The sequence below is a fragment of the Vidua macroura genome, chromosome 4, assembly GCF_024509145.1.
Source record: "Vidua macroura isolate BioBank_ID:100142 chromosome 4, ASM2450914v1, whole genome shotgun sequence".
In the NCBI taxonomy this organism is placed as follows: domain Eukaryota; kingdom Metazoa; phylum Chordata; class Aves; order Passeriformes; family Viduidae; genus Vidua; species Vidua macroura.
Window position 1 is genome coordinate 32471621 of NC_071574.1, and position 19559 is coordinate 32491179.

At 34.8% G+C, this 19559-nt stretch overlaps 1 protein-coding gene across 5 annotated transcripts in view; it reads left to right on the forward strand.

The window, feature by feature from the left end:
• The window catches only part of GRIA2 (glutamate ionotropic receptor AMPA type subunit 2), an 89025-nt gene that overhangs the window by 63161 nt on the left and 6305 nt on the right, over positions 1-19559 (forward strand). For 4 of the 5 annotated variants that reach the window (XM_053975125.1, XM_053975121.1, XM_053975122.1 and 1 more), the window contains exons 7-13: positions 2352-2519; positions 2798-2902; positions 3595-3705; positions 4831-5037; positions 5532-5902; positions 9887-10085; positions 19390-19559. The exon at positions 19390-19559 is cut by the window's right edge and continues 78 nt beyond it. In XM_053975125.1, coding sequence (XP_053831100.1) covers positions 2352-2519; positions 2798-2902; positions 3595-3705; positions 4831-5037; positions 5532-5902; positions 9887-10085; positions 19390-19559 — 1331 coding nt within the window. Of the gene's footprint in view, positions 1-2351; positions 2520-2797; positions 2903-3594; positions 3706-4830; positions 5038-5531; positions 5903-9184; positions 10086-19389 lie in introns of those variants that run through there. The other variant, XM_053975124.1, reaches the window with a different exon arrangement.

The window sequence follows — 19559 nt, forward strand, 5'->3', positions numbered from 1 at the left end:
GCAATTTATCTTATCAGCTTATTATCCTAGTTCTAAAATGGTGAGATGCAGGAATTTTTTTTTTTTTTTGCATATTCTTTGCCATGCTTTAATTAGTGCAAGTGATTCTATAAGAACTCTAGCACCTATTTCATTTTGTAGCAAAGTTGCTGATCTTATCATATGAAGTTGAAAGGAACTGAAATGATGTTGGGAGATTTACACAATGTTCCAAATAGTGCTCCTATTTATTTTAAATCAGTGCAGATTTTATTTTAAAGTGCAGATCAGAATGGGGATAAATCTCCAGAAAAACAAAGTGGATCAAGGCAGGGCTAATGCATCTTTTCACTTATAACCATTTTATTTATTTTGCAGACACACACACATCTCTGCATGAACAGGTTATTGGTCTGTCATTTCTTGTTTATGGTAATGAGTTCACTTTGGTTTAGTTTGTCAACTTTACATCAATTTATGAAGCTGTAGATAGTGTTAATGAGCCCCATGAAGGTTATTAGGAGCAGAAAGTGTATGCACAATAAAGCAGTTAGAAATGATTCATGGGCTGCTTGCTTTCATGGCATCTCCAACAGTGCTTTTAAAATATTTTGAGATCCTTAGATTAAAGCTGTCTTAATCTATATTATGACATGTAGATTTTATATATGTGATGACATGTATGCACATACAGATACTGATTGATAGGCAAAGCTCTACATAATCCTCATGTATGATTAAGTTATGAATATTCAGGTCAGTAATTATATACTATAAAAATAATATTCTTGAGATAATACATTAAATATATCTGAATGATCCAATGAATCATAGAATAACTGAATTAGATAGCATTATTACATCTCAGTTCCAAGCTCTTGTTTTCTCTGCTGCCTAAAGTATGTTTCAATGGTTAATGACAGTGCTGTGTCCAAGGTTTCTCAGAACACTAGTGTGGCACAATATGTTTTTGTACTGCAAAGAGCAATGTTTGAAGAAGTACTGCTAGGCGGGGTCCTTTCTTCTCCTCATCTACAAATTCATGTACACCACTGAAGCACTGCTGCTCCAGTAGGAGGAAGTAGTAGTGACTCCAGCCAGTCTTGCACTTCATTCTTCTGCTGTTCTGATCCCTTTAAATATTTCTGCACAAGTCACTGAGAAAACCTTATTGAGAAGATTGACACCAATCACTGAGCTTACTAATCTTTAAAAAAGAGTTCTACTTTCCTTTTCTTCCTTTTCTAAGGTCTAACAGTTGCATACAAAAATTAATCTCAATTGGGAGCTTGCTTTCGTTACAATTACAAGAGCCTTCTGCATGACTTGAGCTAACTAATTAAAATTCTCATTAAAGTCTGAGCCATTGAAGCAAAGAGCTAATAGATCATTTCTCTCCACTTTACAATTTATATATTTTCAGTGTCTAATAGCATTCACATGGATCATTCCATTCATTCATATGCCTCTAAGTAGTTATATTCTGGCCCATATTTCCAAAAATGGCTCTTATATTTGGCATAATTGTGGTGTTCCAGACTCAAAAAGCCCATCCAACAAAGTCCTCAGTGTATGTGCACATGTGGTTTCAGTTCAGTTAGTTAGTTGAGATGTAAAATTTTCCAGTCACTGAAGATAAATGCTTTTGACCATTTAGCCCCAGTTTCTAATGAATGAGATCACAGGATTCCTCTCTGATGTCTCAGAAGTTGTAAAGCTCCTTATATTGTATTAGTTTAGGAACATGGGGCTCTTTCTCACCTATATTGCTCTTTGAGGGGGCACCACTTATTCCAGACATCTCAGCCCCAAAACTGTTTTGTGTAGCATTGACAAGGTATTGCATACTTGAAAGTAGCTACCCCTGAGATTTTATAATTAATGGGAAAAAGTTAAACACATGTATATACAACTACTTGCTCTTAGAGTTTGTGTGTATATGTCTGGGAGGAGATGAAGTCTCAAGATGTGTGAATAAATGCTTCTCCATGAAAAGTGTAATCAGAGGAACAAATTCTTATTTTTACAAGCTAGCTCAGGGTAAACACTGAAAACTATTTCTTTTTTTCCCTTTCACCCACATGGACTTGTAGCCATATATGCACAGAGGACTGTTGCACAGCTGAAAGTGAGAAAAAATGTAACTCACACTGTAAATCTTTAGTTCAGTTTTGTTGGCACTGCCCCTAACCATTCTGATGGACACTAGATTAATTTTCACAGATGCCCGTCAGAGGGTAACTAAAGAAAAAACTGATTGATTTCAAGTATATCTTACTATCCTTTCCAGTGTTTCATGGATTACCAAGTGGATTGGAAGGTATAGTAAAGCTGAAGATGGTTTTTAATTAAATATTTTCACTTCTTTTCAGTATACCTCTGCTCTGACCTATGATGCTGTTCAAGTGATGACAGAAGCTTTCCGTAATTTGCGTAAACAGAGGATTGAGATCTCCAGAAGAGGAAATGCTGGAGATTGTCTTGCAAATCCAGCTGTACCCTGGGGTCATGGTGTAGAAATAGAAAGGGCATTGAAACAGGTAGCTTCCCTGGAGTGGATGCTGGGATGAGTGCATGTGTGAAGTTCTCTATAAATGCTTGAAAATATCTTCTAATCTCCTAACCTGTCTGGATCTTGCTGGCAATAATGTGGAAGTGAAGTGCTCAGGAACCTGGCTAAGATAATATATTGCATATGAAAATGACTCTTAAGTGAATGTTTTTGAAATATCAACAATCATTTGTGGAACTAAAAAACCCATTTTCTAAAAAGAAACAAACTTAATTCTTCTATCACTTGCATCTTCATCTATTATAGGTTCAGGTGGAAGGGCTAACAGGAAATATCAAGTTTGATCAGAACGGAAAGAGAATCAATTTTACAATAAACGTCATGGAGCTCAAAAGTACTGGTCCTCGGAAGGTAATTTGAATTGTCTTATAGCATCTTTAAAGGTTTTACCATTCTGAGCAATGGGTTAAGGTAGGTACTGAAAAGCACTTAGTTAAAGCATGAGTTGTGATAATATTTATTCATAGGTGTATTCTACAGTGGTCTTGCAGAGTGAAGTAAACATATGTAATATTTCTTTCTAACAAATATGAATTATTATTTCTGGCAAGTAAGTAAGAGTGTTTTCCTTTCAGTTTTGTGGATTAAACTTTCTGATCTGAATTGTTAAATGTGAGCCAGCATTTGGAGAAATATGCTTCTGAATGGCAAAAGCTGGATACAGCTTTTTAGTGATGTGTTTGTGTTTCTGCTCTAATTTCAGATCTTTCAGGGAAAAACAGTTTCTTATGTTTTGCTAATCTGGAGTATTTCAATTTTACAATGTGTGATGTTTATACTAAAACCTGTTAATATGTGAATAATAATAGCATACCTGTTCTAGACAAAGTAACGTAAAAAAATGTCAGTAGTCCAATCTTTTTATTGTTTGTTGTAGTCTTTCACTACATAAATAGAAATGCTTACAGTGGTAAATCCATAGCTGAAATTGTTCTCTGTGAACACAAATCAAGGGCATAGTAATAACATGCTTTACCTTTTCCAGAAAAGTTCATATTCACTGAATACTCATAGTGTCTGTGCATCCTATACACTCTCTTTAGATTGGATATTGGAGTGAAGTGGACAAAATGGTTGTGAATCCTCTTGATGGCCCTCTTGGAAATGAATCTTCAGGACTAGAGAATAAGACTATTATTGTCACCACTATTTTGGTAATTAGCCTCCTATTTTGTCAGAAGACGGTCTGTCTGACAATGATTTGTTTCTCGACATTATGTTAGTTTAAATATACTGTCTTTTTATGATTTGGGGTTGTGAGCTGTTGCTTATTGTGATACATAATAAAATCTAGAAATTAGGGAAATATATGGGATTCAGCATGCAGTTTTAATTTGTAGAGGATGAATGGTCTTTGATTGAACATCCTAGAAAGTTATGGTTTTTAAAACTGAAAATGGAAATTAAATACTTGCTTTCAAAAGAGAGGAACTTTCTGAAAGGCAGAACCATAGTGTTCATTTTAGAGAATAGATTTTGACAAACAGCAATGAGACTGGTTCTTATGCTTCGGGATTGTAGCCACTATGGATTGGTAAAGTGTAAAATTAAACGTTAAAAATTGTATTCTAGTTGTTTAGAAAATTAAACTCTCTATTATTATAGAAGAGCATTTTTCTGTAAATTACACTGCTTGTTTATCAGTTTGAACGACCCATAGGTTAGCATAGGAATCTCTCTGGATGCAAGAACAGTCCTGTAGCAACTGAGCAAAGAGGAAATACATTTATCCAATTTATGACTCATCACCAGTTTTGCTGTTGATAGAAATTTAGTGCATAGTTATAGATATCTTACCTATTGTTTGTATAGCAATTTAATAAAAATATAGCCTTGAAAGCCTCAAGTGTTTTCTCAGGGAGAGATGTGGTTGTGAAATAGAAAATAATTTTCTTGTATAAGACAGCAACAAAAGCAACTAAATACCTTTGCCTTCTACCATCCAAACTGTATGAGAGAAAGAAACTGATTTTGGAATTTACTCTTTCTTCTCTGAATGCGTAACTCCTGTTAACATTCATGGTCATTATTAACATACTTCTGGGAATCACTATGCCTGTAAGTACTGTCATTTGTGTATGACTCTGGAGAAAACAGCTTTTAAATGTGTTAAAGACATGTGCCATTAATAATTAACAATATAACGTATACATAGCATATATGGTTCAGCTGGTATCTGCTCTCTTTTTCACATGTAAAAGGGAACATACCAATCTGTGAAGTGTACAACTGATGCACCTGTCTCTGTCAAGTAGCTAAGGCAAGTTCTTTCTGTGCAGGAGTCCCCATATGTTATGATGAAGAAAAATCACGAAATGCTTGAAGGAAATGATCGATATGAGGGCTATTGTGTGGACTTAGCTACAGAAATTGCTAAGCATTGTGGATTCAAATATAAGCTCACAATTGTTGGGGATGGCAAGTATGGGGCAAGGGATGCAGACACGAAAATCTGGAATGGGATGGTTGGAGAGCTTGTTTATGGGGTAAGAAAATTTTCTGTAATAAAGTTATTAAGGATGACTAATGGAAGGAGTGGGATTTGGTTTCATTTTCTCTGTAGAGTGTAGGAAATTTACCTAATTAATTTTATAGGAATTAATAACTTTTCATAGCATGAAAAATTTCAAAAATAAAACATTAAATTAGATTTCAAATGCAAATAAAGCTGGGGGAAAGTGAATGCATATTTCATGTTTCTCACCAGGTGAAAAGCAAAGTACTTTGCTAAACTTTTAAATGGAATATGCTGTTAAAAGGGCATATGTATAAACAAAAGCTTGGAATACACCAACCATATGGCTCTATGTATTTCAGTACGAGTTCAACTAAAAATTTCAGAAACTCTCCACAGGATGTTCTCAGTGAAACAAATGTCTCTGCTGTCCTATTTGGTGTTTGAGAAATGCCATAGAAATGAAGCCATTTTTTTCTCTGTTCATTGCATTAGCTATTATTTGCTTTTTTTCTTCCTTTACAGAAAGCCGATATTGCAATTGCTCCATTAACTATAACATTGGTGAGAGAAGAGGTGATTGACTTCTCAAAGCCCTTTATGAGCCTGGGGATATCAATAATGATCAAGAAGCCGCAGAAGTCCAAGCCAGGAGTGTTTTCATTTCTTGATCCATTAGCATATGAAATCTGGATGTGCATTGTTTTTGCCTACATTGGGGTCAGTGTAGTTTTATTCCTGGTCAGCAGATTTAGCCCATACGAGTGGCACACTGAGGAATTTGAAGATGGAAGAGAAACGCAAACTAATGAATCAACTAATGAATTTGGGATATTTAATAGTCTCTGGTTTTCCCTGGGTGCCTTTATGCAGCAAGGATGCGATATTTCGCCAAGGTTGGTTACTCGCTCATTTCAACTTTGTGCATTTTTGGTCTCAGCCATCTCAGCCAGAAGAGGTGCGTGGTGCATATATTTTCATTCTTGGAGAGAAATTAATTGCAATGATTTTTCCCTCCCTAAAGTCACAGAAGTACTTGAAGTGAAAGCACTTGTCTGTGACATAGGGTTGGGATGTAGTTGATCGAATTTGTCTTAATGTCGATCATAAATTTGCCAAGTGAAGTTATATACACCATGCAGAGACTGTAAAATGCATAAGGTTCACATCATTCCATGCCTTCTTGGAGGGGTACCGTGTTTTTGCTGCATATTCCCATTTTACAGTTGACAGTGCATATGGTTCACCACAACTGTAATGGGAAAAAAAGGATAATGTACTAGTCACGAACTACGGAGGCAGCGCTTTCCCTCTAAAACTCACTGCAAATCGTAACATGGTTATTAACACACTCCTATTCCCCAAGAGAGCCTTGAACTGAAGTAAAAGTCCTGTGATGGCTTTAATTTCATGTGGATAGTTGCAAAACACTGCTGTTTTTCCATGGCCTAGTTTTAGAAAAGTCACAAAGGAAATTATGAAAATGAATCTGAAGGTCCAGTTTATAAGTGCTTAATTCCTCATGGATTTTATTCTACTTTATTAGAGACAACTGTAAAGCACTTAAGTTAATTTCTTTGCAGTTCATTAAATATTCTATTTTGCTTGTGCACAAGTGGTTCTAGCCTTGATTCAGCGAAGTGGTATATAGGTAGGTAAATTGCTGCTTGAAGGAAATATAGTAACAATTTAAACAGGGCATCCAGGTTTAAGGAAATCAAACCAGAGGACTTAGTTAAAACTGCTTATTATAATTACATTTCTTATAAACATCCTGAAGTAAGACAGGGAACAGGTCAGTTTCCAGTAAGTCTAGTGGTTGGTGGTCAAAATAAATCAAACCAAGGGAGCATTTCTTAGATATTAAGTCATGCATCCCAAAAGGTAACGGCAGGTTTTCAAGTTGTTCTACCACAGAAATAACAGCATTTATTGTGTGAGAACTTAAGCAATTCTCTGTAAAGGCTGCTGTATCACAATGGGAGATGCCAGCCTTTATGGTGGAAGATGCAATGCGTTTGACACCTAACCTGGTAATTTTATACAAGAGACAAGACAGTGAAGAGGGCAAATTGCTGCAGATTATGAGAAGTTGTGTTAATTTCACTCCTGTGGGGTTTTTGTATTGATTACACACTTCACAGTTGGAGTTGCCTGTTAAGTGACATATTAGTACAAAATTATTTTTATTTAATCAAAGCTGTAGTAGAATTATGATCTTTTTCTTGTTATCCTGTGAAAGGACAATGGTTGTTTTATATAGTTGATAGGTATTAAAGGTAGTGCAAGAATACTGATAGCAAATGGTCATCAAAAAATGAAACTCAGTTCTGGATATTCAATATTTAGCTTCAGTGAGGCATTTAAATTTATTTCATTGAAACCATAATTTTGAGGAAGGTGGTTAGTTTGTATATTATCTGTTTATCATAAAAATAGAAAAGGGCTGAAAAGCACTTGTTGTTTCTGGTTTTGCACCAAACCATTTCACTATGGAATTTGAACTGCCTACAGATGAATCAGGTTAAATCTAAAAAGTACTATCTTCAGACATCAACAAAATACTTTTCTGAAGTCAATTTTTGCACTACTGCAATCATGGCTCTAATAAAAATGACAACTGCTCTAAGACTTTTAGAGTAGACAGATTACTAGGGTTCCCTGGCTCTGGAATAGAAGGTGGTGCTGAGTAAGACTGGACCACCTGGAAATGGTCTGTAGTAGCAGTCCCAATGTTGCCTCATGGGTAGTAGAAGAACAAAAGAGTACAATAATATATTATGTGAAAGCCATATCTTAGAGCAAAGCTTTCCTTATCTTTTCTGGGGTGTAAGCGTGCTCTCCGTTCTGCCAGGTAATGCTTTTCTAAGTACAAAAGATGGTGCACAAATTTATGTTATTGTGCACAGAAATATTTATTATAGTACTTAAAAGTCTAGTAAATTAGGTGCTTCTAAAGTATGGGTTCATGATAGAAATGCACATTTTAGAAACTGTTCAAAATGTACATAAAAAAGAAACTACTCATTTAACTATGACAGACTGCCTGGGGAAATTTTGAATAAAAATGACACCCCAAATAATTTTACTTGTAAATTGCCATGTGGGAGCATAATTTCTATATTGGAATTGAGCTTTTTTTTTTTTTTTTTTTTTTTTTTTTTTTTTTTTTTTTTTTTTTTTTTTTTTTCCACAAAGTCAGTAGCAACTTTGTTCACAGATCATGGACATCTGAAAATTATTGTCATTTATAGAGGGTATCCATTTGTAGAGGGTGTCATCAATACAATACAAAGTACCCTAAAGCTGGCAGTTACTAAATACACATTGACAGATTTTACCTTGCAAATACGCAATAGAAAATATTTAGTATATCTTATAACCCAATATTTTACTTGTAGAATTATTTTATATTCCAATTACCCCCATTTCAAAATAAGTAAGTGATGCTTTTTCAAAGGTGACAAGAAAGCATTTTTGCAAAATACAGCTCACTTTAGAACGAGTTTGAAATAATTCTTTTTCTATGGTCCTTTGAACAACATATTTTGGACCTTGTCTGACTTGATTTTCATGTAGTAGAGTGAATTAGTGAGTCTGTTGTGACATGGAATAAATCTTTTAATGTCAGAATTATGACAGATTTTATGCAATAGCAATTAGAAAAAAATTATTTGTCCAGAATTGCTTCTATTTAATTTTATCCCTAGCTTGGTAAATCCACTTTGAATAACTATTATTTTAAATGTACATTTATCTATATATAGTTTTATCTGTATATATTCTATGTCACTTAGTTTGTGTTCTCATTCATAGTACAGTAGGCTGGGTGATTCCTAATTTGTTTACTTGATAAATAGAGGAGACACACCAAGACATACCTAAGCTACTGCAGTGCCCTAGTACTAGACTTTTAACTATATGCACATTTCTGCCAGATAATTAAGCATATCTCCAAAAATTATGTACTGCTTCCTATAATGTCTTGTTTGGAAACAAAGTGATAATTAATTTCAAACTTTAAAGGATCATTTAAAAAAATTGCCAAGTTTGACAATAATGTTATGTCAATATTTCTCTTATATTAGTTTTGTATCCTTGAAAATTACTGAGTTGTGTGCTTTATGCTGTTTTTATATATTTTCTTGAGTTCTCTTTTCTTCTTTCTTCTTGAGCAGGAGAAGGAAAACACAGATCCATAAGAGCCCACCTGCTGCTGTTATAAACATCAGATTATTATTATTATTTCTAAAAATATACTTTCTTCACCATTTTTCTGTATTATCACTGATTGTTTCATGTCCAGTCCTCAGTTTGTTAAATGCTTGTATCTTTCAAAAGCCTTCTTAGCCTATCGAAATTCCCTGGGCAAGCTTTTCTTACAAATAATGCTATTTGGTTCTCAGTACAGATTGTGCACAGCAGCATAAGCCATTGTTTTGTGGAAATCAGTCTTTGTCTGAATGTCCTAGGAAATCAATCAAGGCCCTTGATTTTAAAATGCATACTGGTTTATCTGCTGATTTTGTTTGATCCTCATCATAATGTCACACAAAATCACTTCAGTGGGAACAAAAAGTTTGTGTTAAATACAGCACATTATGATGGAAGCAGTTTCCTTCAAGGGTTGTCAAAACTTTGAAGAACTGGATCACTAAGTTCTTCCAGAAGTAAACTCTGGAGTCCTGATTTCAGCAGAGTCCCAGGAGCTCCAGTGGAGAATGCCTTGTTTTCCCATCTGATGCGTATACAGAGCTGGACTCTGAGATAGCCTGAAATGCTTCCCTGTATTATAATGCACCATTTGCATAAAACTGATAACCTGTTCCTTTTTGGGATTTCCATTTCACTTTGCAAATCCATTTCATACTTGTTACTAGATCCCTGTCGGGGCGCATTGTTGGAGGTGTGTGGTGGTTCTTTACCCTCATCATAATCTCATCCTACACGGCTAACTTAGCTGCCTTCCTGACGGTTGAGAGGATGGTGTCTCCCATTGAAAGTGCTGAGGATCTTTCCAAGCAAACAGAAATTGCTTATGGGACATTAGATTCTGGCTCCACTAAAGAGTTTTTTAGGGTAAGAATCTCTACTTTTTAGACTTTTTTCTAGATTGTTTTAAGTAGGTCTTCACTCATGTAAATGTGTTTTCCCTTGGTTTTATTAAAAGATTGCTATGTAAGTGTGATTTACACAGCTCAACTCACAAATATAAGTGTTCCTGTTTATTTGTAATTGCTACATTTTATTTTTTATATACAACTATAAGGATCTTTATATAAATATGCAAAGCAAAATTACCTAAAAAAAATACACCACTATACAGTGAAAAACAAGGTATGTTTGAAGAAGGAAGTTGTTGTCATTTATCTGTTGAATAGCTCTACTATATTTTAGGTACCCATACAGTAAATAAGAGCATGGGAAAAGTGTACATTCATGTCTTAATAAGTATTCTACATGATTTTTCAAGCTTGTCAATGGGGAATGGGATATAATCCTTCTGGCTGCTGTAGAATATACATGCCTTATAGTTCTTACTTGTATTTGCATTACATTAATGCCTTGGAAGCCTGTCAGTCCTCACCCTCTACCTCTGGGTATTGCAGTTTTAAAAATACATGAAACTTTTCAGTGTGTGAGTCTTAGGCTGCCCTTGAGACATCAGCTAGCCTGGTGAAATCCATCCAGCAAATGAGTGAGAGACTAAGGTGGCTGACAAAAAAAAACAGAACAGCCTCATCTTGTCTGTGTGCTCTGTGTGTCTCTTAGTCTACGTAGAAATTTCATCTGAAGTACTAAAATAGAAAGAAACTTCTGTTTTCATGGTTTTTAGTGCATGATATTACATTTAACAAAATATATTTTAAAATAGTTATAAATAATTCATTTACATTTCAAGCATACGCTGACATGAAAATGAAATTAAACAGCTTTTCACAGATATTTTTTATATATTGTGTAATTAGAGCAGTAACTGCTAGATTATGGTTTTCACTGGATCCTGTAATGCATACTTAACTGTTAATGGACTAAATAGGAATCATACTTAGCTCAACTGTAGAAATCTTCTGATTTTGAAGATAGGTTCAGTAATAATACCTGCTGCTGATTGCATTCCTGTTGGCTAAACCAAAACTAAAATCAGGTGTACAAGCAGGTAAAAATGAGATTGGGTTTGTGCTAAGTGTGTTTAGAAGCATTTAGAAGTGTACAGGTATGTTTCTGGTTTTGTGAACCTAAACCTTTTAGAACATGGCTGTACTTGGGATTGAATGTGAATTAACAGTATGTCACTTCTTCTGAATAGTTTAGTGATTTTTAAGTGTTTCTTTTTTAAACAAAAATATTTGTATATGCATGCATTAGTATCTAGTTGTACTCGTAGCACATATGTACATAGTTCCACTTTTATACAACTAGTGTTCCTGGTGACTGCTTGAGCATTAAAAGCTTACTTTTGTAAAAATTAGATAGAGACTTTGTGAGGGCATATTCTTCATCTTTGGTAAAGTTAAGTTATCTTTGGCTCTGCACAAACAAAACTCTAATTATCTCTGGAAATTTCTACTCAGCAATTTCTATCACAATTTGGTACCTTATGTGCAAAACAACTTCTTAGCCTGGTGTATCTATCTATTATTTGCTAAAAATCCCTTAAACTTGTCCAGTTACTTTTCAAGAAATAACAACTGTCAAAATTTCTTTTTTAAGAAGCCTGAAACTCAAGTTCCAAGAATGATACACTCTGCTGAAGACAATGTGAAAGGAATCTCTAGCACTAAGGAGCCTAACATTTCACCCAGAGTATATCTGTATTCTGACTGGATCGGACTGGATGTGTGATTTTTATATGACCTGAAATTAGCACTCAAATTCTTTGAGTAGCTGAAAACACCTTGAGTATATGGTGCATTTTAGCAGCAAGCTAAAATGGTCTGGTTTCTTCTCTGTCACTCTTGGGAATTAAAAAAACATATGGGGTTTTTCAGTCAGTCTGTTTTCAGGAAGTGGTGTTATTTACAAGTTTGTTTTCTATTGATGGAATGTATACTGAATCTCTCCTAGTAGAGCCCTAGTTCCTGGGGCAGCACAAAATAAAGAGTAGTTGGGCACTCGGGATGAGAACGCTACACTGAATTATCTTTGCTACTAAAGCATGTTTTGTGATAATACATTACACAATTGAAGAAGAGATGTTGCGCAGTATTTTTCAAAAAGGAATTCTCAACAATTGCCTAGATGGTAAAAGTTAGCTGAGAAATCCTGTTCTGAATAGCTGAATATAAATGTATGCAATGTTAATGGAAAGAGGTGAGATCAAGCCTTTTTCTAGCTCCTGTGACTGCTCATCACATATCCAGCAGACAGTAGGCATACAAGCTAGTCCATATCACTTGGGGATAAATAACATCCTTGGCATTCATGTGAAAAGGATGTGTTGCACTTTACCCCAGTTTAGGTAGGCTCCCTAGCTTTAAAGGTAGCATGGACCCATAGGAGATACTCTTGCCAGCAGTGCGTAGAGCATCAGTTGGCACCACATCAAGAAACATAACTGAGAAAAAAGAATGAAAAAGCATTATGCTCTGGTGTTTCTAGTGCTGCTTTAAGATGAGAAACAGAAGCTTGGTACATCCTATATAGGAAATACCAGTGCAAAAATAATGGATTTTTGAATATTTTTAAAAGAAAAAAAAGGTGACAAATAAAAACTATTGACACAAACATCAGCAAGATGCTATTACTTGTTAGTAATAATTTTAGAGATAATTTTATAGCTATAAGTCTACAGAGACAGATTTTTTTTCTTTAATGGCACGTCTGTCAGGTCTCTGTAAATACCAGAATATGCAGTAGTTTTCCTCAGGAGATCTCAGAGTTGGCACTAGCAGAATCACAAGTACAATCCAAGTCTAAAGAGCTCTGTTCCACTGAGTTGGGATATTTACCACTTCTGATATTTGCTAATGCTTCTACTTTATAAAAAGTCCCCGTAGAGTTCTTAGTGCAACTGAAAGCCTAAACAAAAGTATATATTGCATTGCTTTTGCATTTTCTTTTGGGTTATGGGCAAAACAATGAAGTATGTGTGGCCATGGTTTCCCCAAAATGCATTGTTTTTCTCAAGTCAGTAGTGGATTGTAGTGGTGAGAATGCAAGTAACCACTGGGAAGACTCAGGAGTCTTTTCAGTTGTTCTTGTGCAGGTGCGTCATCATCTCTCTAATTGCTGGGACACAGGTACTACTTGTTGGAGAGGTAAATGGTGGGCAGTGAAATGTCATCACTGTGGTACGTCCTGGTGGCACTGTCCACGGTCCTTGTCTTCGGTGATTTCCCTGTTGGTACGTGCATTAGCCAGGGCACATAGCTGAACTTGGAAGGGGAGAAAAGTCGCTAACCCAACAAGACAGTCTACTGCTCACCTGCCACTGCAGAAGGTAATTTTAAAGCATTGTCTATATGCGTTAACTCCTGAAGTTGCCTCACTTACTTTCATGGGCTACGGCACTGGAAGAATCAAAGTAAGTATGCAAGCATTCACTGGAACATTTTCATGCTTTTCCCCTGCTTGAAGGCATAATGAAAATTAATGCCAAAATGATACAACAAGAAGAAAAGTTAATTATTTTTAGAGTTAAGTCATATTTTTGCTGTCTGCCTAGCTCTGTTCGTTAAAGATATGTACAAATTGGATAGACAAATGAAATCAATCATCCTACCTCTTTTTCCATTCCAGAAGATGAATTGTAACTAGTCCTATAAGTAAGGTAATAAGGCATCTCAAAAAGAAAATGATGTGCAGAGCAATAACTAGATTAATTTACTGTCTCTCTGCATTAGTTTTTATTTAAAATATCTTCATATATACCTATTTTTCAACCAGCAGTGTCACATGGACAGACCAATCTGTTTCATTGTAACTGTTTTGGTGGCATTTAAGAATAATGCCAAAATAAAAGCAGCAGAACTGTTCCATAACAAAGAAGTGTGCTTTACCTTTCACTGAGAAGACTGTTCAAGAGTTGGTAATTCTTGCTGAAGAGGCAAGAGTTACAAAATTAAAAGGTACGCATTGGAAACATGCTGGAAGGATGACAATCCTTATAATCTTGTAGAGAAATCCTCTTGCACAGTGGAAAGCCAGAAACAAATGTAAGAGCTGACAAGACCTCTTGAGTAATTTCTCCTGCAAAAGTGATGTCTGTTGGGAGGCAAAGAAAATTTTGCCTGAAAGAAAATAGCAATATCTTTTCTGAGTATCTTCAACAAAGTCCAGTGCCTCTACTTTCATAAGTATCTTAAAATATTTTTTAATTTGTAAAAGTATTCATGTTAACAGTTGTATTGCAAGATAGGATGAAAAAAAAAGCATACTGAAATTTCTAAAAGAATAAAAAACCAAAACCACAGGAAATTTTTTGTGAGAAGAGAAGAAACATTATTTTTTTTTTAAATTAAAGTAAAAAAACTATGAATCATACCTCAGCCTCAATTTTTGAAGTGTGAGATGTAGAAGAATTATAGAACATACATTTCCAGAGTTTCATTTCGACTAGCTTCACAGAAGCCTCTGAGAGGTGAAAGGGTCATAAGACAGCCATGAAATATCCTGTAACATTTACCGTGGACTCTGGTTGACACCTGAAGAGGCAGAGAGTGTGTAGGACTGGTGCTTCATGGATCTGTGAAGCAGATGTGCCTGGAGAGTGTGGGTTTGGCTCTTCAGTTTGACAGGAGAAAAAGGTCCATAGCTAAAATAGTGAGGAGAGTCAGATCTGAGCACTGAGTTAGTGCAAGGACTGCCTTTGCATCCAATAGCATATTACTGAAGATATGCTTATACTTTTCTGTGATAGACAGGGTTCAAGTGGTTAATTTTCACTTGTCTCTTGTTTTTTGAGGTTCTTGCATCTGGCGAACACAGAAGAATTGATTTAGGCCATTTTGAAAGTTATTTTAAAAGAAACAATGCAGTAGTCAGTACTTTTTTTCTCAAAGCATCTCTTTTTGTTATTTCTCAGGTTTTATTGTTTTTTCTCTTTCCACATTACACTTGCTATAGTTAGATGCATCTTTTATTTTCCAGATGATATGTATTTGTAACTATTTTATTCTCAATTTTTACAGTACTTTAATAATTATTATGTAGATTTTTTTTCTTCTCGGTATTTATTTTCCTGATGTATTAATCCTGAAGGAGCGGAAGTGTACTTTGTTTGCCATCCAAGATCTTAGCTTGCTTTGTACAAAGGCATTAATATTTCTTTATCTTTTCTGGAAATAATTTTCTCCCAATTCTATCACACTGTTTTCTGGTAACCATTTTGATCATAGTGACAGATCTGTGTGGGTTTTTTTTTTTTTTTTGGTGGGTTTTTTTTTTTTTTGGTTTTTTTGGGGTTTGTTTTTGTTTTTGTTTTTTTTGCCAAGTGATGGTTTCTAATTTTATGCAGATTTTCTTATTGCTTCCAAATTGTTGGATAATGCTTTTGAACTAGGAAGTTTCATTTCTATCATTCTAGTGATCAGAATTTTCCACTTCTCATAATAAATAAAAAAATAAATTTTCCATAGTCTATGTTTTGACCTCTCAGTTTCCTTTCCTACTAACCCTAGTCATTTCTGTCTTGTCATGTTTTCACTTTAAAATGTCATCTGAAGCTGTGCATGCTGTGCAGTATTTACACCAAAAGAGCATTAGTTTGAATGCTTTTTCATTCCTCAGTCCAGGCAGTATGTTTATGGTTCTAGGCTCCAAGAACAGCATTTGCAGTTCTCCACAGATTTGTGACTGCTTGAGAAAGCACTTCTGTGTTTTGGGGTTTAGTTTATTCCCCCTCTTCCAGTATGGGTGCAATGGCCTCTTTTTCACAATTGTAGAAATTAGTTTTTTGTGACATTTATCTGAGTTTTTAAAGAAATGACATTGAAGTGATCTGCTTTGATTTTATGAATATACTGAATGGTGGGGAAGAATTTAAATTCTGAGGAAACTGAAATCAGTAAGTCTCAAAGGAAGGGTCATTTCAGCAGTTATTTTAATGAAAGTCAAATTATTTGGGAACATACCTTTGTAAGAACAGCCTTGGTCACTCAACTCCTTAAACCACATGGAGACTATGATGATTATAAAAGGTCATTGTCCTGCACATTTCTGGAGAAAATTATTTTAAGTAAACTTTTGAGGAATTAATTCATAAAGTAGAATGTTTTAGATTTTTTATTAGTAAGACCTAATATATTACATATATTTTTGGTAGCTCAATTAAGTAATGGAAACTGAAAAGTCATAAAACTGCATCTTAAGATGTAACTAATTTTTACCATTACTGAATAAATATATCCATACATTACAAAATTTAGAACTTACATTTATTTGAACTTACTCACCTTAAGTAGTCAGTATAAACATGGTGTTTTAAAGTACTTAATCTTCAGCTAATTAAATGAAAAAATAGTTCTGTTCCTTTCAATTTTGTTTTTTTTTTTACCCATTAATATTTGATTTACTGACTAAATTAAAAAGTTTTGGCTTTTGTTACACTTTGTGTCCTTTTGTTCAATATGGAAGATCAGCAAGAAGGTTTCACAAATCATGTTTGAGAATTGAAGATCTGCTCCCACAGTACAAGATCATCATCTAGTAGAATGTTAGTAGTTTGAGGAGCTATTTTTGTCGAAGGCATACTAATTACAGCACCCCAGTTTTAAGAATAATAGGTCTTTGAATGTCAAAATAGAAAAGTTATCTGATGACCCACAAAATAAAGTTGATAAAGCTTTGCATAAATCAATTTCCTAATTAATTTCTTAATGAAGATAGTATTCTACATTGGAATTGGATGTGTACTCTGTAATAATAATCATAAAATAAATTTTAGATATAATAATAAAGTTATCCCAGTACACTGTAGTTATGTGTGGAATAATTATTATTTATTAATCTATATTAATTAGATATTTATAATTTTAAAAGTTTATTTAATGAATTTGATATTGTTGATATTATTTTCATAGTCAAAATGTCCAGTGGTAACATGATTCTTTTTAAAAAAAAAAGTCGGTTCCTGGGACATTTTTGTATCAGTGTATTATTGTAGAAGTCATTAATAACGGGACAAAAAATGTTCATTGTGAGTTTTAGGGTCTTGTACTGCTGTGTTGGTGTTGATTGCAGTACCAAAATTATAATTACCTTCTAACATCTCATGCATATACTGAATGTCACCTTACAATAGCAATCAGCCACAGTAATTAAGAGCAATGCAGGTTATTTCCATCCTCTTGCATTCTTGTGGTTATTTTGGCAGTCTAGAATGGTTCTGTAATTTGTAGTGCATTTGTAATGTGGAAGCCCAACTTGCACACAGGGCATCCCTGTATGTACACAGAATGCTAGAGGGCTTCTTAACACTGGCATATTCTACATCTACAGCTCTGCCTTTCAAATAAATACAAATTCTGAAAATAATGAAGGAAGTAAAATGGCGCAGTTCTGAATACATATTGTATTACTAAATATATTGTGTAGCAATATAAAAAAATCTAGAAATCATCCATATTCCCTACAGAGGAATATACTGCTCTTATATTTTAGGAATCTAGACAAAGCCAAGGACTAGATAGGGATGCAGACTAAGAACTGTATGAATTCCAGCATGAAGTTTTTCAGTGTTCCTGGCTGCAGAGGACTGCACAGTCATGGGCAGCCCTGAGTGTCATTATCTGATGACGTTCTTATGGAATGTCTTACAGATTTTCATTTTCATGATTGCTGGGTCAGATATTCCTACCTTCATCCATACAGCAAGGACCCTGTGAGCCATCTAGTGGGAGGTTGCTTCTTAACACTTGACCCTTTGGGAAACCTGTTCCTTGCAACCTTTTCCTGCTCAGCTGCCCAGCTGATAGTACACAGCGATGGTTTACTTTGTGAACTGCCTCTTCAAAAATGGTGCAGTAAATTTTTTAGGATTCTTCTAGTTTTTAGGGTCATATGTTTGGGGATCTTTTGGGTGGGAAAAAAGCAATATGTATGCAATATGGTAGATGTTCCAAGAATCTGAGAAACTCACTGTGCCTTCAGCACACAGTTATTTTTCTGTCATTCTGTTAATGCTGAGTATATCCAAGTCTTTTGGTATATATGGATATACTGAGTATGTATAGATCAACAGATTAAAACATGCAACAACTGGTCTGCAAGAGAACTTGCAAAAAGCCAACTGTGCCAATGTGTATGTAGATTCTGGTAATATTTAGAAAATTTAGATGTTAGAGAACTTCTAGTGGTTCTTGGTACTGCCAGAACCTTTTATACTAATAGACATACAGAGACCATGGAGAAATCTGAGCCTCAGAATCTTCCTAGACTACATTTCTGGACATGAAGATCAGGGTAAGTCTGGGAAAATGCTAATGCTGTATCACAAGAACAATGAAGCCGTGGGAAATTACTGGTGGTGTTACTGATGCTTTTATACTTAATTCGCTCATTTTTAAAATGGTATCATTATAGATGTTAGAGCAGAATTGCAGTTTTGAAGTGAATGTTCTAAGATGGTTTTAGTTAAGAAGTGCATCTAATACATTGTATGAAAGTATAGATTTGGTATATTAGCACATAATATAATATTACTAATAACCTGACCTTGACTTGTCATGTGTCCTGTTGTTTCTTTGATAGCATTGCTTCCTTTTTGGTGGGATCTAGGTGGCAAACTGTTTTCCTCTATTTTTTTCCAGGTTAAAAAATAACAATCACTTGGTAGTTAAAACTGCCAATTATAGTTATAACTACCAATTGGTTAAAGCAAAAGAAACACACTTCAGGTAACAATCTTTCTGAAGGAGAACCCTGACCTGTTGAGTTGAGTTGGAGAGGCACGTGGAATATTAGAACAACCTTGAACCAGGTGCCTCACTATTAATGTTCCCTTTGGCTTTCACAGCAATTTTAGTTTCCTCTGTGGAGCAATCTGAAGTTTTCTAGTGCTACTGACACATTTCGGCTCACCTCTTGTTTGCATAATGTACAGCTGCAGAGCTGTAAAAAAGATCATCTTGTTTGAGTGGGAACTCCTGAATAACATTTTGCTCTAGTTTGAACAAAGACCTTACCTTTTAATCTGGCACACCTCTCATAAAGCAGAAATAGCATTGTTTGTTTCAAATCTTTAACATATATGTAAAAAATACAAGAAAAAATACAATGACAGCATAATATTAATATAAAAAGAGAATATAGGTGCTGCTGTCTTTCAACGTTGAATAATAAACTTGTCTAAAAAATCAATATGACATAATCATATTTTCCCAGGTGTGCTTTTGCTGTCCACATAAAGGTTAGTTAATTAGGCTTCATATTGTCTCCACAGAGATCTAAAATTGCAGTATTTGATAAAATGTGGACCTATATGAAAAGTGCAGAACCATCTGTGTTTGTGAGGACCACAGCAGAAGGGGTAGCTCGAGTACGGAAGTCCAAAGGAAAATATGCCTACTTGCTGGAGTCAACCATGAATGAGTACATCGAACAAAGGAAACC